This window comes from Amblyomma mixtum, chromosome 8 (assembly GCF_055824585.1).
Source record: "Amblyomma mixtum isolate Tamu chromosome 8, ASM5582458v1, whole genome shotgun sequence".
NCBI lineage: Eukaryota > Metazoa > Arthropoda > Arachnida > Ixodida > Ixodidae > Amblyomma > Amblyomma mixtum.
In genome coordinates this window covers 41,431,907-41,458,890 of record NC_143019.1, presented here as the reverse complement: position 1 = coordinate 41,458,890, position 26,984 = coordinate 41,431,907, and the positions used below count along the sequence as shown (strand labels likewise).

The window sequence follows — 26,984 nt, the reverse complement described above, 5'->3', positions numbered from 1 at the left end:
AGCGTCTTCTTCCATTTGTGTGGCTGCAGAGAGAGAGACAATTTTTAACAAAAGCAACCGACGAAGATGGCAACTCTAGTAATGCCGCCTATTCCAGCAGCCCTATGGAGGTAGCTTCGGACTGCGTCCGAAGAACCATTTCGATTGTCTCTCGAGGTCTGCAACCGACAGTGCATCCTCCCAAGGGGACCCGATAGGCGAGGGAATGAGGGGGACTGCTGTTGGTGCTGGTCACGCCCGTACGTACTGATACAGGTCCGCTTTCAGTTAGCGGCAGTGGATGAACTTTGCTCGGGAAGTGGGAGTTAAAATGCTGGCGAGTCTGAGTGAGATGTAGGAGTTAGTCTAGATTCGCCTCTCGATTAAGCTTTCCAGGCGTCAGCCAGCTGCGAGGCGGGGCGTATTCCGTCCTGGCTTGCCTATAATATTTAATACGACACATTACAATACAATTCAACGCAATACAGTGCAACACAATACAATACATTACAATACATCTTTAATTTTCAGAAAGAATTGGATGGTCTCTTGGGCTAAAAGCTACAAAATAAAGCTTGACGTGGCCCAATAGACCAAAGTTGCTGAATCCCATGTCCCTCTCACTTTGGCCACTAGAGGATAGGTTTGGTTTGATTTATGGGGTTTAACGTCCCAAAGCGACTAAGGCTATGAGAGACGCTATGAGAGAATGCTATGAGAGAGGATAGGGTGAAGGTTCCACCGGTGTTCAGTCTATGTACTCTCGGGCGCGCGGTTAGGCACTCGTTACCGGCGATACTATGATGCCCTGGTCCCCAAACGACAGCAATTTGATAAGAAAGGGTGGGGGTTGCTGAGACGAGGTTTAGTCACTCTCCTGGTGTTGTTCCGTGAACCAGAAACCGGTAGGCGGTCTGTGAGTCGTTGCATAATGTGCTGGGGTCCTGACTGCGGCTAAGGCTATGGAGGCCCATCCCGCCTTGCCGGGGTCAGATGTGCATATTACAATTGTTATGGCTCTTTCGGAATCCATCGTCAACACAGCGGTCACTGCGATGTCCCGCTCAGAATGGATGGTCGGATTGCCACGACCCTGGGTCCTGGCAATCTGTTCAACCGCTCAGCGTCTTGCAGAGCAGCCGAGCAAACGAAGACCTTTTCCGGCTTTTCACTGCGCTAAAAATTAGTTGAGACTTTATTGTACAATTTGCTGGCAGTCTTAGACCGTCGGTTATGTCCACCAGGGGAAGACCACGACACTCAATAACCTCTTTATTTCCCCGCCAATGCCCTACCAGAAGGGGCACCTCTCCTCGGGGTTCATGACGTCACCTGGCTTGCACTTGAACGCGTCGGTAAATTCGGGCATATTTTGTAAGGGCACTACACAGCGAGAGCGCCTTGGCCAGTACAAGTCCGCGCGCAGTCGGAAATAGCGCGACTGGGGTGGGGCGCACCATTTGCGGCAGTGCGCCACGTAGAAAAGTTGTTGGGCGCTAAGCCCGACCCCTGGCAGCACCTCGTCGCGCTCTTGGGCGGGCAGCTTCTGGAACGCGGCGTGGGCCAACAACAGGCCTACGTAGTCGACGACCCCTTCCGAGTCCTGGTGGTGGTCCAGTGTTCTGGCGCGCGAGGCGCCCTCTTGCTGCGAGCGGAAAGTAGAATAGGAAGCATGTCCACCTGGCAGGCTTGAAAGAACCTTGAGCGTTTCTGACCTGTAGGTGAGTACCGGTATGCAAGTCCAGGTAAGCAGCAGAGGAATTGGACACGGGGAAAATAATGAACACCAAAAATTCAGGGGGGCGCTTTGTTGACCTAAAGTGCGGTGAGGCCAAACCATAAGCGCGGTGTTGCTGCTTGTATCACTGATGTGTGGTTAAGATGTTGAGCTTCGCCTCTAAGAGTGGAACGTGGCAGCGTCTGGCAACACTCCCAGGGAGTCCACAGAACGCCATCGCCCGTTCGGCTCTACGCCTTGCACGTCGGTAAATTGATTTTTGAGGAAAGGAAAGTCTCGCATATCTAGGTGGACACCTGAACCTCACCGTAACGGGAAGGGAGGAAGATGGGAGTGAACGAAGACACCGTATTCACTAGACGCCCCTTTGTTCATTCCAAGCCATCGAGCTGGCATGGCGGAGTGGTTAGCATGCTCGTCTCACACTCCGGAGACCCTGGTTCGAATCCCCAACTCGACCAATTTCCTACCCTGTTTTATTTATTTATCTGGTCTGACTAGAAATGTTAATTAGGCTAAATGGTTAATTAAGCAATTAACGAAACTCAGACCCATTTACTTGGAGCATCACTATACGATTCCTTTAATTGGTTGCATGGTTACTAGCGAAAGTACAATTGGCCTCGTTTGAAATTCGCGCACTGTTACGTCACGACCATTTTGACCAATTGAAAAGCGTGACATTTCTATCGACAACTCCTGCTTACATTGACGAGGCATTAAAGGCTTCCGCCTTAAAACACAAATTTATCGCTCCTGTAAGGAACCAATTGATGGAACTCTTTATTAGCTCCATGCGGGATGCAAAAACGCATGCACGCAAAACCCACTTATCACATGTGGTTTCGTAAAATTAGCTTAGCGTGCCGTGGATTGCACGGGGCAAAGGTTGCGCGTGTTTGGATTCTAATGTCTAAGGGGCCCTAACTCCTTAAGACACTAACTTGGAGACTTTGACAAAACACACAGAACCAAGCTTATACAGGGTGTTTCACTTAAGATTTCACGCAATTTTTAAAAACAGGCTTTTTTGAGTTACAAGAGCGCTTCTTTCGTCATGGCACTGTCAGCGCTGTAGTGCATCAGAACAAAGGCTCAGAATCAGTGCATCGGTTAACCAGCCTGCTGAATAGTACGTCTTAGCTGTATTCTGATGTACTACACTGCTGACAATGTTACGACGAAAAAAGCGGTCTTCTAACTGAAAAAGCCCGCTTTTAAAAATTGTGTAAAGTCTTAGGCGAAACACCCTGTATATGGATCCCGTGTTGAGGGAGTGGCGTGACTGCTTACCTTGATGTATGAATTACGAAGACAGAGCACCTTCTCCTCGTACCGTTGCATGGTCTCCGTCTCCGAGAGGTTGATCGGCCTCACGAACTCGTCACGTCCCATATTCCGGACGTCGTAGGCGTGCATCATCTCGTGGCCAACGACCTGAGAACACAGTTGGAAGGCAGTGTTATTGCGGAAGCGCTAAAATTCCACACGGACTTAGCTAGACAGACATGGACTGGCGGTCGTCCATGTCTGGACTTTCTATAGAGTTCTTATAGATTGTGTTCCCTTCGTATAGATATTTATTTCTGACTATTCATAGTCAATAGGCGAAAGAACACTAACCGTGTATACCTATATATCTATAAATCGTCTATAACTGCCTATAGGATTGCATTTGTATAGGATTTATGTAAAGAAAGTCTCTATACTTTATTGCGAATAGTTTATAGGAGGTATTCACATGACGTCATCCGCAAGGGGCGCTAGCGGCCGGCGCGGCATTCGCCATATTGGTGGTCGCGCGTGCGGCCGCCGCAGCCAGCCGCAGCGTTTGAATAGCTGGTGATGGGTGAATTGTGAGTGCATTTCGCGTCTCGCCGCACGTAATTTCTGTCCAACCCGTGCCGCCGCGTGACTGAGTGAATATTCCGTGAACTGTGCGAAGCAGAAAAGAGCGGGCACGCTCAGAAGGTTCTACTTTGTGAAAAAGTCGACCCCCCGTAGGAATGCGGAGGCACCGGCATGGTGTTGAATTCACCGGTATCGAGGCCCACCTTGTGCATGGCTTAAGTTTGCTGGCAGGCCAAGGAATTAAAGGATATAGACCTATGAGAAAGTGCAATTACTTGACAAGCGGGTGAGTCCAAGAGCCGTGCTGTGGGTGCCGACGTCCGCGGTGCCGACGGCCGAAGTGCCGTTTTTGAAGAGGTGAGTAATTCGAAGGGTCTGTTCAATTAGCTGTAGCATAACTTGTCATCTCTACCTGCTGAAAGTGACGTGTTACAACTGAATCTAGCGGGATGGCTGCACACTGTGTTGCTGCGAAAACGGTCTTGTGCATACGAAGCAGCGCTACGTAGCTACAATCAAAACTGCAAAACATTCTCGCTGTGTCTGCCGTTCGTGCCGCGAGCGCATGGCAGTATTTGTTTGACCGTTCTGTCGGGTAAATAAGGCAGCTATGACGCTTTGCCTTTCTTCTGAAAGACCGTATGTCTGAGAAGCGTCAGCAGTTCGCGGATTACAGCTAGGCGCTTGAATTATCAATTTCTGCGATGGCAGTTCTGGAATTTCGGTAATTAATCGTGCTGTTTATCCACGATGTGCCCTGCATGACTAGCTGACAGTTATCAACTGATATTAAAAGCTGCAAGTCGTGTACGTTCTTGCGTGCAGCGCAGCCAGAGAGTTTTGCTGCCGAGTTGAGGCAACTCGGTTATATCACGACGCAGAAGAATTCTGCTGCAAACTTCATGCACAATACGCGCTCCACAAAGATACGTGGTCGCTGACGTATTCAACAACGTACAAATATGTTACGGATCACTAACAGTTCAGGCCGGGTACCTCACGGCGCACCGTGACACTGCGCGAGCTGGCCTGAAACGACCGCAAACATGGCGCGCCTGCCGCGACGACGCTCGCGCCGTCTGGTAGCGCGGCCTCAGTGAATACCTCCTATAGGACTTGTCTATTGAAAGGCTATATAAGTATAGTACATTGTAATATATAGAATAGTATATTACAGTATAGTACTGAAAGTACAGTGCATATGTATAGAAAGAGGGGCCGTAATGAAGAAACCGAAAATTGTATTTGAGGAAAGGAAATTACGCAGTAACTGTTTCACGTATCTCGGTGGACACCCGTCAAAACGCGGACACACCTGTCGACACGGCTGCCGACACGGACGCAGACACGGCTGCCGACCCGGATTGCTAACGACAGCATGAGGCATTAAAGGCTTTCGCCTTAATAGCATCCACCACTCATCCCAACGGATGCATTTGGTAAACAATCGTCCCCCGGTACATCCCACAATGCAACAGCGCTGAGTCGCATGCAATCTGCGCCTGAGCCCAGTAGCTAAGCCTACCTGTCCCAGACCACCGTAGTTGAGCGCAGCCGGAGCATCCAGGATGTACACTGGAGGCTGCAGTACGCCGGCGCAGACTCTGACGGAGTTCTCTTCCATGTCGTACCAGGCGTTCGCTTCGGCCGCCTTGAAGCGCGCCTCCACGTGTCCCCTGAACATACGCATCGTCACTTCTCGGAGCGAGGCGATGAAAGAGGGGAAGAAATCCGCGCCCACATCCGGAAAGCGAGCTGCGCGCGTCCCGGCAAAGAAAAACAAAGAAATTTTAGTTTTGCAATGCCTGCAATCGAAAATTTCGCATCTCCCACTCCACGATATATACACACAAATACACTATATATATATATATATATATATATATATATATATATATATATATATATATATATATATATATATATATATATATATATATATATATATATATATTTATATATATTTATATATATATATATATATATATATACATATGAACAATCTATAAACCTATTCTTAATGATTATTAAGCTGATTTTCCCAATCATACAGTTATTAAATTAACAGCACAGGAGCGAATAGCATATTTGTGAACTGTGCATTACATGTTCCAAGTGCAAATATATCGGTCACGTTTTCCTCTCTTGTTGTTTCTTGTTTTGTATTGTATAACTTCTTCAGCTAGGTACTACTAGCAGATGCCTGTGTTTGTTTGCAACCACCTTTTCTTAATTAACTGTCGCACTGCCGATAGCGGAAACTGCACAACTATTAATTGAGTTTTTATTACAGTTGCTGTGTTTCGTTAATTACTACTGTTTTACTTAATGGTATGGCAGGTCCCAGTTAGCCGCTGACTACGGGACATGCTTCTGTTTAAAATTGCCCACTTTGTTTTGTTTTTTTCATCACAATAAACTGATTCCGATTTTATCATTTTTCTGAATTAATGAGTAACCTTGCTGGTGACGTTGTCATTGTGGTTGGTTTCTAATTGCGTAATAGAGATTATCACGGACTAAAGTCACTGTGGCCCTAAAACAGTGCTAATAGCTTAACTTCTGACGCCGAGGCATTACGGAAAGCGCAAAAGAGGTCGTTTCTCTTTTTTTTTTCTTGCTATAATGTGATGTCCTCCTCCTTTTCTGCTGCTCGTTACTCTTATGCAAATAAAATTGCCAGTGTATCTATCATGAACTTAAACCTACGCTTATCAAAACTATTAACGCGTGGCATACTTGCGCGCCTAAGCCTTCTTCACATTTTGTTATCGCGAAACACTGCAGAACGAATTACTAGTAAAACCCACGTAAGCATCCTCACGCCTCTACCATATGCACAAAGTTTGTGTAACTTTCTCTAACACGAAAGTACTTGCTCACTCATTTATACCTTGTACATCTGTAAACCAGAACCATCTTGCCTCTTCAAAGGCGAACAATTAGGCAATTGCCAGTATTCCAATCCTTGGTCTTCAATAGTGTTCAATAATGCCTTGTACAAGAAATTAACATATATAGGCTGCCACGTCTAAATCTTTCTGACAAATGCAACGGCGTTGTGTGTAGGCTGCGTACACACGAAAAAAAAAAACGCGAGCCTTGCATGAGCCGGAAGAATGTTAAGAAAAAAAAAACTCGGCGCGCTTTTTAAACAAATCATCCTAACTCCGCTGCATATATGCCAGTTGTTCCGACGAAATTCACCTTTCAGACAAGCCCTGTGTTGTGTTGTATCTCTGTCTTCAGTTTTTATTGTCCCCGTGTTTAGTTGATCTCACTGGAGAGCTTCTAAGACAGCCACTGCCATTCAAGACGTCATTGGTCAATACGCCACTCACTCCAGGGATCAGTTAATCGATTGAAAGGACAACTCAATGCATCAATGAATGGGTACAAGCAATCAGAGAATAAACCAGTCAGCCGCAATATCTCTCGGTGCTCACAATAGAAGCCTTCCACCAGGCCGTCGTTGGCATACTCGTCCGGGTAGGCCATGTGAATCCGCAGGTCCGCGAACCTTTTCAAGACCAAGTCCCGCACAGGGTTCTGTATCCAGGGCGTGTTGTTGAGCTTCTCCGCCAGAGTCACCTTGACGTCGTCGACGACGTGACGGGCTGAGTTAACCACACGCGGTGGGACGACTTGAAGGCGCATCCGTTGGAGATGGGCAGTGGAACATGCGGCATGGTGCAATAAAGGAATCAGCGCAAAGCTAACTCAGGTATGTGGCGCAGAACGCATGATGTGATGTGCATATATATATATATATATATATATATATATATATATATATATATATATATATATATATATATATATATATATATATATATAAGCAAACAAGGAAAGGGGAATGAGGGGCTCGTTATAAATATGAGAGAAGCCAACAGCCACAGAAACCAAAGGGCACAGGGGATTTTTTTTTGATTAATTAGTTTATTTTGTGCTATTGTTCGGCTTAGAATGTTACTGAATATGTTATCGCTTAAAGCTAATTGATTAGAAAAGCAGAAGAAAAAACAACCACATGCCGCCGATAAGCTTTTAAACTATTTGAATTGATATTAATTGAAGCTGCATGAGGGAAAATTTAGTCGATAAATTATTTAGCGGTCGTAGGATAATACCACACGGTGATGCATGTTTAGTAATGTCTTCTGCATCACTGCGAAGAAAACATGCTACAGAAATTAAGTGCCTATACTCTTAACAACTTACCGAAAGTGCATGCCATGGCGGTTGCCATTATCATGTTATCATTTCAATGTTATCATCATTATCACCGACATCTTACTCATTCGATCAGAGTGCTGGGAAGGGCATCCTCTCGTTCATCCACAGCGTGTTTGAGGCCATAAAATGATGGAGCAGTAGCACATAATCACATAGGATTTCTTAATTTTTATTTTCCCGTGTCGCAATAGAAGTTACAATAAGCGCATATTGAAGGAATGAGACCGGATACAACACTGCTTATTCTGGGACATAGCTTTTGTTTTAAAAAATGCGTGCACAAAGTAATAATTAGAGCCTTAATTAAATAGCATCAATTGATTGCACAACTACTTGCGTCCCAACATGTATCGGGACGTGATCCTTTACGCTTTGAACAACATACTGATCTGATTTGACTTGAATCATGAATTATGATTTGTTAGTGTTGGCACGAGTTAGCCGAAACACCCTGTATATTTATGAAGATGCGTTGTGTTCAAAGTAGCAGTTTCACGTTCAAGTGCTGGCATCATACCCAGCAATTCTGGACAAAAGCATTTTTCAACGGGAAACCATTTACGAATGACCCTTTTTCATATAATGTAAGATTTCGCTGTAACAATCAATATGTCCGCACATCACACGATGGCAGTGTTGTATTGTTTTTACTATCAACAGATTTGCTACCGTGAAAAGCGTTCCCCATTGGTTTCCTACGGTAGTCTCAACTCTATGGACCATCGCCTTGAAGGTTTCAAGAACCATACCTTACAGCATTCCAATATTCATTAACTTTTGTGCAAGAAAGCTGAGCTTGTATATGTCGATTAGCAGTCATTATCCCTGACCGAATGTCGACGGTAGTTTATTAGGCCTGAGCTGCAGCCGCCCAAAATTCAAATTGATTTCACCGAAGTGAGTCCCAAGCATCGCACAAGCAACACAATCACGCACGATTATCTAACTGCCTCCAAAGCCTACAGTGTTAACACTGGAACAAATGAAAAAATTGCGAGGACACTTTGGCAGCTAAAGTGCGGAGAGGCGAATGCCGAGGACACTATGTCATGACGACTTCCGGTAGATGTGAAGTCACACCGTTCCCGGGGCTATATCGATACCCATGTTATATATCTTTCAATCATCTTGAGTTTTCGTTGCGCTTAATTACACATTTTTCTATCTATCTGACACAAATTCGACGTTTTTACGACCATTCTGTGATCATTTTCACTATGCCGTGACGACTTCCGGTGGCTATATCGACGTCGACGCTATCTCGACGTAATTTCGACATTTTTGTCTATAATTCATTAACTAATTAATCTACAGTAATCAAACTTGGCTACTAGGTTCATTTTTTCCTCTTTTATCAGAAGAAATCATTTGTTTTCTTCTATTTTTTTTACTTCCCGAGTGAAACGCGTGTGACACGGCCCCGCCGCGGTGGCTGAGTGGTTACGGTGCTCGGCTGCTGGCCCGAAAGACGCGGGTTCGATCCCGGCCGCGGCGGCTGAATTTCTTGAAGGCGAAATTCTAGAGGCCCGTGTGCTGTGCGATGTCAGTGCACGTTAAAGAACCCCAGGTGGTCGAAATTTCCGGAGCCCTTCACTCCGGCGTCTCTCATAGCCTCAGTTGCTTTGGGACGTAAAGCCCCAATAAACCAAACCGTGTGACACGCTTTGCTAACGGACGACAGTATGAGCCATTAAAGGTGCACTGAAGAGGAATCTGAACTCGTCTTTTTGCCGCGGGAACTCGATCTACACGTTCCGAGCATTCTTAGAAACTGCGACTTATTGCCCTGTGTGGCCGATTTCTCTAATTAAATCGAATTAACATGCGGCTCCCGCCTTTATTTTTTAATTCTGCCTCGTACGGTGGGCGGAGTCAACCAACGTGTGGAGTGCCTTTCAGCCAGCTCCGTGGAGCCTTTGCTTTCGCTTTATGTTGTTTTTTGGGTTTCCGTGAATAAATAGTTTCAGTCGCAGATAATATAGCCGCAAAATAAGCCAGCAGAAATAAATATACGAGCGGACTATTTGCTTCTGCGGATTACTACGTAATACTCCGCCGATGGCAGAGCGGCAAGCCGCCACGGGACTGGGTGAAAGGCACTCCGCGCGTTGGTCGACTCCGCACACCGTACGAGGGAGAATTCAAAAAAAAAAAAAAAGGCGGGAGCCGGACATTAATTCGATTTAATTAGGGAAATCGGCCACACAGGTCAATAAATCGAAGCTAACAATGCTCAGAACGTGTAGATTGAGTTCCCGCGGCAAAAAGATGAGTTCAGATTCCTCTTCAGTGAACCATTAAAGGCTTTCGCCTTAAAATACTCACAGGTCTTCATGTACCGATGCGTGACGGCCATCGACATTATGCCGGATATGGTTTCGAAGCAGTGGTCTTCTATGGTGAGGCCAACACGCTGATCGCCCGCGACATGCTTCCTCATCCACTCGCCGTGGGCTAGCGGAAGGAGCCGGCGGAACAGGCCCCAGGCGAACAGAACCCGAGCGTCGTAGCGCGCCAAGCGGGCGCTGTTCATCGTTAGACCGACGAGAGCCGGAGCCTTATCCAATAGCAGCACCTTGTCCTCAGCTGTGAACGCCCTCCTTGTGAAGTGCTGGATCGCCCACACCCACTGATCTGGAAGAGAAGAGCGGTGAGGAGCCCCTTGTTAAGCAATGCGATAGTGGAAGCATTGCAAACTTGTTTAATTGTGAACGGCTGTCCGCGGAAAGCTACAAAGAAACTTGAAAGTGTCGCAGTATATTTTGTATGCTATGTTTCTCTGAGCTGCTGAATGTAAAAGGGTTCGAGGGCCTTTCAAGCTGCGTACCAGCAGCTTTTATCTCGGCCTCCATTTTTAATGGAAAGAAGGAAAGAAAGAAAGAAAGAAAGAAAGAAAGGAGGAAGGAAGAAAGAAAGGAAGAAAGAAAGGAAGGAAGAAAGAGAGAGAGAAAGTGAGGCAGAAAGGAAGAAGGAAGGAAAGAGGAAGAAGGAAAGAGGTAAAGAAAGAAAGAAATAAAGAAAGAAAGGAAGAGAGAGAGAGAGAGAGACAGAAAGAAAGAAAGAGAGAGAGAGAGAAAGAAAGGAAGAGAGAAAGAAAGACAGAGAGAAAGAAAAAGAAAGGAAGAAAAAAGAAAGACGGAAAGGAAGAAAGAAAGAAGGAAGAAAAGAAAGAGAGAAAGAAAAGAAAGAAAGAAAGAGAGATACATAGAGAGAAAGAAAGCAAAAGAGAGAGAGAGAAAGAAACAAATAGAGAAAGAAAAGAAAGAAAGAAAGAGAGAGAGAGAAAGGAAAAGAGAGAGAGAGAAAGAAAGGAAGAGAGAAAGAAAGACAGAGAGAAAGAAAAAGAAAGGAAGAGAGAAAGAAAGACGGAAAGGAAGAAAGAAAGAAAGAAAGAAGGAAGAAAAGAAAGAGAGAAAGAAAGGAAAGACGGAAATAATGAAAGAAAGAAATAAAGGAAGAAAGAGAGAGAGAAAGTGAGGCAGAATGGAAGAAGGAAGGAAAGAGGAAGAAGGAAAGAGGAAAAGAAAGAAATAAAGAAAGAAAGAAAGAAAGAGAGAAAGGAAGAGAGAGCGAGAGAAAGAAAGGCAGAGAGAAAGAAAAAGAAAGGAAGAAAGAAAGGAAGACGGAAAGGAAGAAAGAAAGAAAGAAAGAAAGAAAGAAGGAAGAAAAAAAAGAGAGAAAGAAAGAAAGGAAGAAAGAAAGAAGGAAAGAAAGAAAGAAGGAAAGAAAGAAAGAAAGAAAGAAAGGAGGGAAGAAAGAAAGGAAGAAAGAAAGATAGAAAGAAAGAAAGGAAGAATGAAAGAAAGAAGGAAAGTTTGTTTCAGCAGGCGTCACAAAGCCAGTTACAATAAAGTTCGATTGCATCCTCTATCTCATTTCTTCGCCTTCTCTGCTAAACGCGTAAACGCGGTCCATTTGGCTGTGTTAGCTACCAATATTTGCCAGGACCATAGAGTTTCTTACTACTACCTAGAGGGAAAGCTGGCGGCGCTGCACTTCAGCCACCATGGACGCTCAAAGCATCATGGGGCGGTGAGCTACTTGTTGCGGCACAGTCGTAGTTTTTCGGGAACACAGAGTGGCAGTACTAAGGCGTTTCATTCCGAAAACGTAGTTCGTGTGTGCGCAGACGACTTTCGCGCGAACGCAGTGTGCAAAAGCCATAGTAATGAAAACGCGACGACACACGATGCCAATAAAAGGTTTTACTCTTCCGAAATGCCATTAAAAAACCTCTTAGAGTATCTAAACAACAACATTTTTTTTTAAAACATATTTACTTTTAAAAGTGCGCCTGCTATTTACGAAATATTAGTTTTTATAGTGTTCACTACTTCACCAATAGGAGAGCGAGTCGTCTCTTATTTTAGGCAAACTTTGCACTTAAATGCTTTTCTGCTCGGTTGTTGTAATCAGTAGACAAGATATTGAATGTTAGGACGTTTGTAGTTATCAAACAGCTTTATTTTTTTTATTATTTTTTGGCCAAAAGTTGCAGTTCCGCAACAAGTAGCTCACCGCCCCATGATGCTTTGAGCGCCCATGGTGGCTGAGGTGGTCACGTGGGGTCTCCATGCAAACTCCCATAGACGGCTTGCCAGCTTTCCCTCTAGGTAATAGTAAGAAACTCTATGGCCAGGACAGCCAGTCTACACTCGAGCAGCCACCGAGTGCTTACAGTCTTAGAAATGAAGCACATCTGGGAACGCCTTTCGATGGAGTATACGCTCGTCCCATATTGCGATTCCTTTTCCAGAATCGCCGCACTTCTGCAAATCGCACGCCTTCTGCAGGAGTGGCTATACTCCTGTTACAAAACCTTTTGGAACAACTGTTTGGGTTACGAAACAGGTCGGACATCCGATCCGACAATTTTGCGAAAGCAGATGGATTTACCCTGGATGATTCATCATCATCATCATCATCAGCCTGACTATGTCCACTGCAGGACAAAGGCCTCTCCTAGACCTCTCCATTTGATCCTGTCATGTGCCAGCGCTGTCCAGCTTATCCTCGCAAACTTTTTAATCTCATCCGCCCACATAAGTTTCTACCAACCCCTAGGACGATTGCCCTCTCTTAGAATACAGTCTGTTATCCTTAAGGACCATCGGTTATATTGCCTTCTCAATACATGCCCTGCCCAAACCCATTTCTTCCTCTTGATTTAGTCTAGTACGTCATTAACCCGCCTTTTTGCCCTGATTCAGTCTGCCCTCTCCCTGTCTTCTAGCGTTACAGCTATCATATTCCTTTCCATAGCTTGTTGCATTATCCCGAACTTAAGTGGAACCGTTTTCGTTAGCCGTCATGTTTCTGCTCTGTAGATGAGCATCGGTAAGATACAGCTGTTATATACTCACAAGGAGTCGGTCTTGTTTTGCGCATTTTCTATATCACCCGAAAGATAGTGTGAATGTGCTTTATTTTCGAGTACCGTTTAGGAGTGTCTGCCTGATGATTGCCTGTTGTATTTTACTCTGCTTCACACAGGGTACAGAATTTTTCCGGATGGTGATGGCGGATGGCTGGGCACCTCCCCAGATATGTGAGGGATGTGGAGTGAGGAGCTAGCCGGGGCTTCTGGAAAGGCAGCGCTTTTTAGGTTCGCGGCTGCGTGGGACTCTAGTAGGAGGAAGCCTGGTGGATGTGGATACAGGTGAGCTGGTGGTGGATGCTGCGTCTGGTGACTAGAGCTGGGTGGTTTGGTGGTAGATGGTGTTTATAGAGGGAGAAGGAGGGAGCTGGATCCAAGGTGTTTGGGCAGCTCATAGTTAGGAGGGCGCGGTGGGCGGCGCTGATGGAAGATAGAGGTTCCTTTCTTGGGGCTGTGGGCTTCAATAGACACTGAACAAAGAGATTATGTTCAGTTTTTGTGTGCGTGTTTGTGTGTATGACAGGGAGGAAAGTGTGCATTACCTCTGCCTTCAAATTTAAATCTATCATTTCTTTCCTGCCACACTTCGTTGTGTGATCGAGGTTCATACACCTGCCTTAAAGTCCCCTATACTGTGGTTCCTACGCAGGTAAAATGGTATTTGAGTCAGCTCACCCCACACTTTCAAATTCAAAGCAAGCGCGGCTAAATGGGCAAGAAGCGTACCTTTGGAGATAATTTTTCGCGTATAGTTGCCAAGTTCCTCCACCGTCGTCAAAGTTTCTGGAAACTTTTCCTCCTTAAGCTCGTCCATCAAATCCAGCACTGCAGAGAAGTACGAAAACCAGAGCCGAAGATTACTTCATATTTTTTTTTCAAGACAGCATGAAGATTTCCCGCACTGTAACTTACAGTGACTCTGTTTATTGCTGTGAATATGGCACAAAGAAGAGGATCGCGTAAACGGAGCACTTATATTTAGTTTTTATGCGAAGCATATTAACGTAGGTTTCGGGCCTTCGCGCGACGCCCGGCGGTGGCCACCACTGACCCTCTAGTGGGGTCACGTGACATGACGTCACGTGATGACGTCACACCGGCTGCAGATGGGGCCTCGTATCGCGCCGTCGGTTGCCTCCCGGCGGTGGCCACCATTGACCTTCAAGTGACCTTCAAGTAGGTCACGTGACATGACGTCACGTGATGACGTCACACCGGCTGCAGATGGGGCCTCATATCGCGCCGTCGGTCGCCTCCCGGCGGTGGCCACCATTGACCTTGAAGTGAGATCACATGATGTGACGTCACGTGACCACGTCTCCGTTACTTAGCCCCATCCACACTGAGGCAGCTGCTTAACATGCTTCGCATCCACTGGGCTTAACCTTGATAAGCCTCCATTTTTTTATTTATTCTTACTGATGACATAGGTCAAAACACGTGTTCCAGATTTTCACATACCCATAACTTCGAAAATATTTGTACGCGCACGTGAAAATATTTTTACGTGAAAGCAAGGAATATAAACAAAATATTTAGAAGTTAGTAATTGAGGCACAACTAAAAACACTTACTATGAAAAACTGTTGTGAGAACAAACGTAAAGGCGCTAACAAATCTCTTAAGAGAAGCGCACACAAATCATTGCTCTCAATTGAAAACATGTGATATGAAAAGAAAGGCGTATAGCCGAAGTAACAGCATTACAAGCAATTGTCATAATAAAAAAACTGGTGCCACGAGGGGTTCAGAAAGGAGAAGAATCAAAGGAGCAACACCATCATCAGCCTTATTAGGTCCACTGCAGGGCAGAGACCTCTAATACTCCTCTCCAATTAACACGGTCCTGTGCCAGCTGACGTCACCTTATCCTCTCAATTGTACTAATCTCATCTGCCCACCTAACTTTCTACCGCCCAAGGCGACAAAATACAAATAAAACTTAGAAGTGGCAAGGCTAGAACAGAAAATATCGTATGGGACTCTTATTATTCTAGCAATGCAGCTTGAGAGCTTTTAGCCTCATAATTGATAATACGAGGGGGTACCCAAAAGAAACCGAACTTAATTTTGTTTGAACTTATTTGTTCACATTTTAAGCGCAGACCTTCAATCTCCTTCAAAGTATTCTCCACTTGTAAATGATACGCTTGTCGGATCTTTCATTCCATTTTTCAAACCATTGTTTAAATTCATCTTTTGTGATGCTTGTCAGTGCCTCCGTCGTTTTTTTCTTCACCTCAGCAACATCCGCGAAACGCTTTCCATTCACCTGTCTTTTCATTCTAGGAAACAAAGAAAGTAGCACGGGGCAAGGTCGGGTGAGTATGAGGGTTGAGGAACAGGGGTCACGCCATTTTTGGTCCAAAATTGTCGTAGAGACTGGGCTGTGTGAACAGGGGCATTGTCCTGATGGAAAAACCAGCCACCCGACTGCCACAAATCAGGCCGCTTCCACCGCACACTGTTGCCCAATCTTTCCAAAACATCCAAGTAGAAAGCCTGGTTAACTGTCTGACCCTGCGGAACAAACTCTGAACGGACGACTCCTCTCAAGTCGAAAAAACAAATCAGCATTGTTTTGAGGTTTGGTCCCACCTGACGAGCTTTCTTGAGGCGAGGTGAATTTGAAGTTTTCCGTTGGTATGATTGTTGCTTTGATTCAGAATTTGATTCAGGAACACTTAAGTTGTCCCCATAGCATCGTCCTTGTACGTCCTTCTAAATATTTCAAGAGTTTCCATTCCACTTTTTCCGAGCAAAAATCAGAATGTCACCGCCGCACGGTGTTCACGAAAATCAGCCATTGCAAAAACGACATTCACACAAAACATTCGTCTCTAAAACTGTGCCTAAACTAGTCTGACCACCTTCAGCGACGGCACTCGGCTTACTGACTCTGGAATGTTCGTTCTATGCGCTCCTAGTGGCAAAACGCGGTACCACAGAAGCTTTGCTGAACAAAAAAATAAGTTCGGATTCTTTTGGGTACCCCCTCGTATCATTCTGCTGAATTGATTGTTTGATCATTCATTAAAGAGTTAAAAAACAGTCAGTGCTGTAATTAAGTGGTTTAATATGTGTAGTGTGTTGGGTTCTTGACTAACTGCAGGGAGTGCCTGCTCTGATGTTTCAAACGCAGTTTATGCTATAACAGCAACGAAAAATCTCATAGAAGACAATCATTTTCTGCTCCATTTTTCCCTTTCCTACCGTTAACTGCACCCTTGTTCATATGCTCTGAAACAGACTGCATCAGAGAATAAGCATTCCAAATGAACGCAAGAGCTTTGTGATGCGCACGTTCCCATTTAAGAATATTCTGCTCCATATATAACTCCCATACGAGCTTGCGTAAGTAAGTGGAGGAGAGGTCATCATTCTATACGCAGTCAGCTTCACATCTCTGGGTGCCCGAGAAAGCTTCTTCCGTAGCGACAGCTTCATTGGCCCAAACTATGTCCACATCAGATGAGCAGTTCAGATCATGTCTGAGGAATAAGCTAAGGTACAGCCACTCTGATTTTTAATAATATAGCGCGAGCGTCGACCGAACTGCTGGTCAGCGCCTTTTAACGGCGATAAGCGTTCAACAAGGCGAGAGTTCGCGCACGCGCACGAAAGCAGAGCGTCGTCTGCTACGCTGTTCCGAGCACGAGGACACACGCCCTGCCACAATATCAGTTCGCAAGATACCGCCAAGTCGTAGAGCGCATGCGCATGATTAATATGTGAGACTGTATGAGACATGATTTCTTTCTCTCTTTTTTGTTTGCTTATTTCGGGAGGCCAGCCTGGCGATGAAAAGTTGTGATAAGAAAAAATAAAAGGAAAGAAATATTGCAGCACATTGAAATCATTGCCTGGATCGCGATAAACGCGGTTCCAACCAGCTCTTTATTCAGCCTTGCAGTGTCTTGACGGTATAAAAAGGCATCGGTTAGAACTCCGTTTGCTATATGTGCTGCTATATTTCTTTCCTTTTATTTTTTCTTATCATAACTTTGCATCGCCAGGCTGGCATCCCGTAACAGGCAAAAAAAAAGAGAGGAAGAAATCATATCTGATGCGTTCTCACATATTAATCATGCGCATGCGCTCTACGGCTTGGCGGTATCTTGCGAACTGATATTGTGGCAGGGCGTGTGTCCTCGTGCTCGGAACAGCGTAGCAGACGACGCTCTGCCTTCGTGCGCGTGCGCGAACTCTCGCCTTGTTGCACGCTTATCGCCGTTATAAGGCGCTGACAAGCAGTTCGGTCGACGCTCGCGCTATATTATTAAAAATCAGGGCGGCTGTACCTGAATTCGCCTGCAATAGTCTCTGCAAAGTGCCTTGTACGTTACGAAAGAGGAGAGCAAAACAAAAGCTTTTCTGTTCATTAAGCAAATCTCTTCACGATGCCGGGGACGAAAGGAATCCGGAGAGTTCCATTCGTCGGTCATCTTGAATGCTGTGGCAAGTACTTCCCTGACGCTCGGCCTCCTGCGCTCTATACTTGCACTATTCTGCTTACCGTTGCACTTTAGGACCAGAAAGAGCATGCGTTTAAATTAGCTTTCAAAGTAAAAGCAACGAGTGGATTCAAGTTCTTAGGAGAGCCGATACCGTCCTCTCCGAACTTCATCTTGAAATACATTATCAGCCGAGGCATTTCAGCGCAGTGACTAAAGTCCAAGTTCTACTGCCCACGTTCAGGAGACAGTGCACAAGTGACCATTTTCAGTAAGACTTGAAAGAAATGCGGGAGTGCTCCGCATCTTTATGCATTTTCAGCCACTTAAAACAACAAGTAGAAGTTTATAAATAATTTTTAACTGAATACTGTGCACACGGTATACAAGAATCATCACATATTATAAGTAACTTCGCTTTCATACCCGCTGACCAGCATATTGTTTTTGTAGGTTTTACTTTGGTTTAGTTATTTCCGTTTGTCTATTCGGACTGTATAGATTGTTCACTGAAGAAAGTCAAGCTAGGGTCCAGTATACAGAAGACTGTACATCAAAGTGTACGAAAGTCATAAATTTAGAAATCTTTTAGATTTTCAAAACACGTTGTAAGGATTGGTTTATAGACCTTATTAGCTTCTAAATCCTTCACAACGGGTGTACGCACCGGCGGTTTCGGCGATAACGATCCGTGCGACGATCCGCGCCCAGTCAAGGTTGGTGTCGTACACGCGCAGGATTCCTTGGTACATCTGCGCCCTGAATGTGTCGTTCACAAAGTGGTGCTTCTCCCGCATCCAGTCCTGGTCCTCCTTGGTTATACGCATCTGCAGCAGCGAGACGGGAAATCCTATTTCTCACCAGGTCACGTGGGAATGGCTACAGTGAAACTGTGCCTATCACCCTAATGTTGTATAACATTAAAACAGACAGCACCGCCAGTAGTAAACGTCAAAACAGTTGTCGAACTCACGAACGGAAACCATGTTTATTGAAGTGACAGGTGTCGCATCGGAAAAGGACGACATACATAACTAGGCATCAGTGGTTCTTGCACATGCAATAAAAAGCTGCCATGCAGCTGCCATGAGCTAGAAAGAAAAGTAATGCGGAATGATCCGATATTTTGTTCCTGAAGATGAAGTTGCCGGTAACGCTAACGTGACGTGACGCTAACGTGCAATATGTTGAGCTAAATGGTGATTCTTCAGGCGTGACTTGTAGTAAATCAGGAGTCCCGCAATGAAGTAAGTATCTTGGGGCCATTTTTATTTAATATATACTTAAATGACATTGTGAACGTGGATATGCAGACTAAGTTCGTCATCTATGCCGATGACACTAGCATTTTTTGTGCTTCCGATAAATGTACAGAATTGTTTAGCACTGCAAATTCCGTATTAGCTAAAGTAAGTGATTGGGCAAACCACAATGGACTAATAATTAATAGCTCGAAATCAAAAGCGATCGTTTTCCGCGCGAAATCAAGACTAGTTCCGTCTGAGTTAAGACTTAAGTTAAATGGTTCGGAGATAGATGTTGTCGACGAATTTAAAACGCTAGGGGTTATTTTTACAGAAACGATGTCCTGGAACAGGCACACAGAATATATAGCCTCAAAAATCGCGAGTGTAGTTGGGATTCTCCACAGAAACAAATATTTCCAACCGAAAAATGTCATGATGCTTCTATACAACTCTCTTTTTCTGTCTTACTTAAATTACTGTATACTCGTGTGGGGAACGACCACAATGACCGGTATCCAGAAACTTAGCAGACTACAGAGTAAGGCAGTTAGAATCATTACACACTCTGCACATGATTCTAATGTACAACAATTATTCCACAAGCTGGGCCTATTACACATTAAAGAGATCTACAAGTACAACCTATGTCTCGCATTAATTCGAGAAAGGAGGCAAAATAACAAAATCCTAACAAAATTAGCACAACTAGCCGTTAAAAGTTCGTCAGGTCACTTCACAAGAAAACCAGAATACTGGAAAGTTGGCCCCTGCAGAACAAATTACGCTGCACAAACCCTAAAACACCGCATTCCTTCGATCTTAAACGCCTATTTGTCTGAAGCTGTAGACATTTTAGCGCTGAATTCTACGCAGCTTAAGAATATTTTTCTTCAATAAAACGCAAACTGTATGTAACCGCTATTAATATTGTATAATTCATAGAGATGTTCTGTTGCTAGTCCTGAAATCTGATGTATTCCTTTTTCGGTAACCATGCTCAAATTCCATGTTCAATTAACCATGTTCAATTTACCTTCCTCAGATTTTTTTTTTTAGTATCATGTTTTGTTGCCATGTATTGTTACAATAGGCATTTCTTCATTTAGTCGCGTCAAAACGACTGTTCTTACATGCTTATTGTTGTTAAGTGTTTCTGTCAAGTGCCACCTGTCGTTTTCATGTAGGGGGGCGGGGACCAGTCAAGCTGCGGTTGCAGCTTTTAGCCCCGTCTCCCTCCATCTTTTTTTGATGGAAAATAAAGTTTATCTTATCTTATAAGGAGGAAAGACAAGCGTCCATAAGAGAATGGTTTATGGTCTATGGGGGTTTAACGTCTCAAAGAGACTCAGGCTACGAGAGACGCCGTAGTGAAGGGCTCCGGAAATTTCGCCCACCTGGGGTTCTTTAACCTGCACTGACATTGCACAGTACACAGGCCTTTAGAATTTCGCCTCCACTGAAATGCGACCGCCGCGGTCGGGATCGAACCCGCGTCTTCCGGTCAACTGCCGAGCACCATAACCACTGAGCCACCGCGGCGGCTATATATAAGAGAAGTTAAGAATATTGTAGCTGAAATAAAAAAGCTGACACCTACATACGGAAGGGCACAGCGGGCAATAATAAAGTTTCTAGACTGAAAATCTTCAGAGAAAATTTTTGGCTGAACATATTTTCGGGGTGGTGCGTAAGACATTAGTGTGCTTGAATTCTCGCTATGGGTACAAATCTTCTTTTAACCCGCCGTTGTGGCTCGGTCGCCCTGATTCTTTGGGCTGCTGATCCCAAGGTCAGAGGTTCGATCCCGGCGGCGGTGGCCTATTTAGATAGAAGCCAAATACGAAAACACCCAGGTGATGTGTGATCTCAGCGCACGTTAAATTGCCCCCGGTAATCAATTAATCCGCGGCCTTCAACTCTGGCTCTAGTATTTTGCAGAGGTTATCTTCGATGCCTCATCTATGCAGTGGGCTTGTTTTTCAAAAATGTCCGGACCCTGGGCAGTGGCCCTTTTTAAGGCTAGCGTCAGATACACTCTCATGGTGCCATGGCCTTCAGCAACCACGACAGTTGCCAGACCCGCAAGCTGCCCATACAAAATAAAAATATGGCATTCTATTAATATTGGCTGCACCAAATCACCTCACATTTCGATAAATTTTAATTTGGCGCATGTGCAGGCATCTGAAATACGGAATTAAATCTTTGACACGCAATTTTTTTGTTTGCACCGAAAAGAAATATTTCTCCACTTAAATACAATGCTGGGGCTTGAGGAAAAACAATTTATTCGTTTTCTGGCGCAGAATACTAGCGGTTAATATTTTCCTCGAATGTGCAAAATTTCGTAGAGAGAATCATAATTGATGAAAATCGCAACATCGTAATGGCGCGTTTATTCATGTAAACACCCCAAGGATCGTGAAAATAATTTATATTTCGAAGGTGCACATTACTCATGAAATTGCAAAAAAAAAACCAAAATGTTACCGGTCGTGGCAAAATATGTCTGCACAAAAATGGCAGACGACGGGTTAATCCCCTCGGTGTTTAGCGAAATATAATTTGCATCGTTCACTACATGGCATAAAAAAAAACACTTCATCTGTGACAAGAAGGACGGGAAATTCACTTGAAGCTAAAACATCACTGCTAGGTGAAGCCCGCTATCACAAAAAGCTGCTAGTTTACTTCGTATGCACTTGTGTACAGAATGTGTCAAAGAGATATTGTGCGAAAGTCTTGCTCCATGTCCCTTTAATGTTTCTATTGTTAATTGTGCACAAGCACTTGGAATGAGTAACGGCAAAAGCATTGTTTCCTTAAGTGTAGCGTGAGAGAGCCAGACATTGTAGCTACTCTTGCAATCAAACAGAAGCTTACGTACGAATAACGTGTATTTAGGGATTCTCGGGACGTTCCGCAAGAGGCCGATCATCACGAAAGGTTGCAAGCCAAACTCGACGTTCAGCCTCACAATCAAGTTCAGCATGTCGAAGTTGGTGTCGTTGGAGATGTCGGCGAAGTCGAGGCCCAAACCGGAGAAGAAACTCTTCATAAAGTGCACCTGCAATAAGAACAAGACAGCTAAATAGCGGTGAAAGCGTCAACCGGCACAGAAAGTATATCGCAAACGGTAAAAGACATGAGTAGCACTGTTTTAGTCAGGCCGGCCAAAATTGAAAATAACGTGTTCATACGGAGTAGGATTTTACACGCAGCACAAAATCTAATTGTAGATGTCGCGTCGATGCGATTTTTCGTCACCATCCTTTTTCAGGAAGAGGAAAGGCGAATCGGAATAACCTTTCACGTTAATCTTGCTTATCTGAAATCTCGATCAGCCACAGCCGCCGTGGTGAATTTAAAATACTAATGCGATAGCAACACAGGTCCCGTTCTGTCATGAAAAACGTCCGTCCGTCCATGTCATGAAAAACGAAAAAACAGGCGGCCCAGCTGCAACGGTGATTCGTCGAAAAGAGGTCACGTGACAATTGGAGTGAACACAACCTGCTCACCGTGCAGATAGCTAACAAATTATTGATGGTAGAGAGACGTCACGGGATTTTGTGACGTCATCATAGCCTGCCTCTGATGGCAAGTGCCAAACTTCCCACCGGTTTGTAAGCAAGTTGCCACCCGTGGCCGGTGGCGATTAAAATTATTTAAAAACATTCAAGCACTTTGGCCGAAGGAAAAACAGTTCAGTGTATAATGGCCAATTCCGAGTGTAGGCTGAACCTAGGCGAAAGAGCAGGAATACTTGCTCATGAGGGATATCTAATGAGAGCGCACTGTGTTCTTAAATGTGTGTTAAGAGGTGTCAAAGTTCCTGACAGGAACTGTCAGCATTTAGAGCAAAAACGTTCCTCCATACTGACAAGACCACGACTGTGGTGTGTCACGCCGCTCGCCACCCTCCGGGGTCTTTCCGCGGGGTTTTACACAGTTGCTTGGACAACCGTCAAGAACAAGGCCAAGGGTCAAGGTGAAAATTCAAGGTCAGGAACCGAATGGTCGTAGTCGTATTATCACGCAATTATACTATCATAGCTTGGACCATACCACCACCCAGTTAAGTTCGGTTTGACCTTATCAGCCACTGAAGGTCCCTGTCTCATCCACGGTTTGACCTTGTGTGGCATTGAAGGTCATTGTCTCATCCACATCGAAATAGAAAGTTGTACCTCGAGGAGTGGAACCCTCGCTCTAAAAAATTAAGACCCTGCTTTCCAAAGACGACTCCTGGCAACCGCAGTACAAGTACATCGAAGTTTCGACCAGAGAGTGTTCGAGACTCTCTAAGAAAAGCAGGTTTTTTCAGTTCCTATAACCTCTAAAAAGAGGGGCGCGTACCTCGGAATTTGAAGGGCTGGATCCGAGGCGCACGCATGCGCGGTATAAGCCTGCAGCTTTTTCCGTCGGTGTCTGACCAGCAGGGGGGATGTCGATGCTCGCCAGCATGTACCTGGCTGCCTGTTCCGTGTGGTTGGTTAGCTGACAGCAGAAGAAAAGCAGGAGCATTTAATTACGCAACGAGCAGATAGACCCACTTTGACACGGCTAATGAACGTTCGCCCCAATTACAGGTCATGCACTATACATGAATATGCCTACATGAGAGCAAAGAGGAAGTCAGCTGTCCTCTACATCTCACTCCTGCTTGCGTCACAGATCAGTGCTGGTCTATACATCTCTCTCCCCCCCCCCCCCCCCCCCCCCCCCCGAACATTACGAAGAATTTGGGAGAATCCCTTCTCGCTGCCTTAGCTATCACAACATGGCGCATAGATTTGAGCATTCAAAAAGGGTGCGCTAACACCAGTTGTGACGTAAGAAAGAAAATGACCGAGTCCCTGCCATTGACACGCTATTGGCCGCTAGGCTTTACGGTCACTGGATGAGCGCTGTACCAAATTCCTGGTAATGTTTCGGAGGTCACTGCTGGGTCCGAATAGACCAAGGGCGGCAATGCTAGCAAGCCGTCTCCAAAATTCCAAACATGCCAACTGCCCATGCAGGAATTGCAAACAGCCAACTTATGATGACAATGACGATGGAACTGTTTGGAGCGTGTTTTCGGTTCAGTATATCTTACTGAGAGGATTCTAGTGTGGGCTAGTTGGTTCATGCTTAATAAACAGATTCACACAGCGCTACGGAACGAGTGCAGAAGGAACACGAAAAACACAGGACGGGCGCTGACTACCAACTCTTTATTGCGCGAAAAAACCAGCAAAGATTTATACTATTTTTCTGGACCACGTGATACACTGTCAGCCACGGGACACAGCGAAGGAACGCCTCACACGTTTGGCGAGTCATAACATCGCTCGAAAGAACTCATGACAAGTGCATGCACTATCAAACTATAGTATTGCTAAACTAATGATAAAAAGACTAATAGATAAAAGATGTGCATGATCCAGCTGCAGCCTTTGACAACTACTGCTCAGATAGGCATGAAAATGAGTACATCAAAGCAAAACGGAATCATTGGGCTACATAAAAACATTTAAGAGGGCGAGAAGGCGTAAAAGCATGAGAAAATCCATGAGAAAATGGTGATGAAAAAAAAAGAAAAAAAGAGGGGCAAGAAAAATAAAAAGTTGCTAGGCAATAGGCACAGTCAGCAGCCTAAAGGGGAAAACAAGAAACCGACACCAACAAATAACACGGTAAAAGTGACAATCGTTAAAAAGAGAAACTAAATAATGAAAAAACATGAACCACCACCGGCCAAGCAATTAAGACGGTGAAACCATTAAAAGTCTTTAAAAGAGAGGGGAGAAACGTTCCGCATAAGGCTAACAAACAAAACAACTTCTCTCTTTAACGATTGTCACTTTTACCGTCTTATTTGTTGGTGTCGGTTTTTGTTTTCGCTTTTAGCCTGCTGAGTGTGCCTATTGCCTAGCAACTTTTTATTTTTCTTGCCCCTCTTTTTCTCTTTTTTTTCATCGCCATTTTCTCATGCATTTTCTCATGCTTTTACGCCTTCTCGCCCTCTTAAATGTTTTTATGTAGCCCAAAGATTCCGTTTTGCTCTGATGTGCTCATTTTCTTGCCTATCTGAGCAGTAGTTGTCAAAGGCTGTAGCTGGATCATGCACATCTTTTATTTGTTAGTCCTTTTATCATTAGTTTAGTAATACTATAGTTTGATAGTGCATGCACTTTTCATGAGTTCTTTCGAGCTGTGTTATGACTCGCTAAGCGTGTGTGGCGTTCCTTCGCTGTGTCCCGTGGTTGACAGTGTATCACGTGGGTCAGAAAAATAGTATAAATATGTGCTGGTTTTTTCGCGCGATAAAGAGTTGGTAGTCAGCGCCCGTCCTGCGTTTTTCGTGTTCCTTCTGTCCTCGTTCCGTAGCGCTGTGTGAATCTGTTTGCATCTTAATACTTCAGCAAGTGTGAGCTTTGTTTAAGGTGATAATTCAGTCACGTTAATGATAGCTCCTTCTCTACAAGCATCCCTTACGGCTACATCACAAAGAAAAAAAATTACAGGGACACGTAACTACATTATGTAGTCGTAGTGCGATAGCATCACCAGCTGTTGATGCCTTTACAAGAACTGGCGTCACGGCCAGTCCGGTAACGACCATTCCCTCCAGATAATCGGAGTTGTCCAGTCTGGTGACGTCAATTTATGTAAAGACAAAAGGTGCACTTTTCGCATAGATTCCTGCACGACACGTATCTCTCGTTGCTCACGATTGTGTGACTCACAATATTCGTGTGAAACCTGGAGCACTTTCCATTCCAATATTTTCTGGGACATCTAGATTGCACAAAGCGAGCCGAAACTAGATGACCTTGGCATGAGAATATGGCTAATTGTGGTCAGATAAAAGAGTGGCTGACACACATCCTCCGGAAGGCGGTGCGCCCAAGGAGAACTCACCTTGTCCAGGACGTTAGGGGCGCCTTTGAAATTGCTGCACACGAACTTGTAGAAATCATTGCACGGCGCGTGGCTCCAGTTGAGCGAAGAATTGATCAGTTCGACGGCGAGGGGTATGCCGCCAGGACTGAACGTAGTCGTTCGGGGCTCCTCTGTTGGGAAAGGACTGAAGGTAGTCGTACGGGGCTCCTCCGTTGGGAAAGTCCGTGTAGTACTAGGACTCGTCCGAGGGGATGTACTCGGGAGAGGTACTCGGGAGGTAGTTCGTGTGGAGCCAGTGGTTGTCACTGGTGCTGCAGTAGAAGAAAGTGCAGCGGGTTACCATGGAAACTGTTACTGGTTCGTTGGCCGCTTCTTAATACTCGCCCTTTTCGATAAACTTCGAAAAAAGCACACAGGGAGACCTAATTCCGTTGTATTGGCCATGCGACAGTTTTAGAAGCTGTTGGTGCTTTTGCCGGAAGTGACTGGGGCCAGATATGACTGGTGTGAGATGCGGGTTGTTCTTCACGAATTCTTCCCGAAAAGCAGCTGCCATATCTGCCACGGTTGGCAGGTGAACGCTTCGCACAGACAAACCCGGTATGGTAGTGTCACTTCCCTCGAGCCAATGGGCCTTCTCGGGCATGGCGACGTCAGTGCCGAGCGGGTGACATCACGTCCCTCTCGCCAATTGAACTTTTCCGCTATGGTGACGTCACTGATGACATCAATTCCCTTCAGCCAATTAGGATTTTTCTGGACGACACCAGACGGTCCTCGCCCGATTTTCGCTCTGGTGAGGCTTCTATGCCTTAGCATAAAATACATTCCTGTCACGACCTCGTGACGTTTTGTCGCCTTTCAGAGCTCTTCATGAAACTGAAAACATTCTGCGGCCCTTTTAAAATTTGCAAGCAAGCACAAGAAAGTCTAGAGTCCTGCCCGTGCTGACGCTATGGATGTTTGTTAAGTGCGTGTAAAATTCTCATTGCGAGTGAGCTGGATAAACCTACACAAGCCGGAGACCACACTTTGTATGCATCTATGCTTCTTTTTTTCTGTCCTTAGTTTTATAGATTAATTCTTTTGCTAAGGAGCCACTTAGGACGTACGAAAAAAAGTTCAGCAGTTACTGTTCCTTTTATTTACCCATAATTCTAGCATGAACCGTCTTTCTGGCTTGGTGTGATATGGCCGTAATAGACCACTGA

General features: G+C 45.0%; 1 protein-coding gene across 1 annotated transcript; it reads right to left on the bottom strand.

Annotated features, from left to right (window-relative positions):
* Window positions 1-1,270: 1,270 nt before the first annotated feature.
* On the bottom strand, window positions 1,271-25,909 carry LOC149332247 (neprilysin-1-like). Its single transcript, XM_089555721.1, has 10 exons — window positions 25,792-25,909; window positions 23,242-23,382; window positions 21,770-21,949; window positions 18,303-18,462; window positions 13,908-14,006; window positions 10,130-10,438; window positions 7,015-7,212; window positions 5,094-5,323; window positions 3,011-3,154; window positions 1,271-1,624 (listed from the first exon to the last, which is right to left on the bottom strand). The coding sequence occupies exons 2-10, from the start codon at window positions 23,347-23,349 to the stop codon at window positions 1,271-1,273; spliced, it is 1,782 nt and encodes a 593-aa protein (XP_089411847.1). The 5' UTR covers window positions 23,350-23,382; window positions 25,792-25,909.
* Window positions 25,910-26,984: the final 1,075 nt, after the last annotated feature.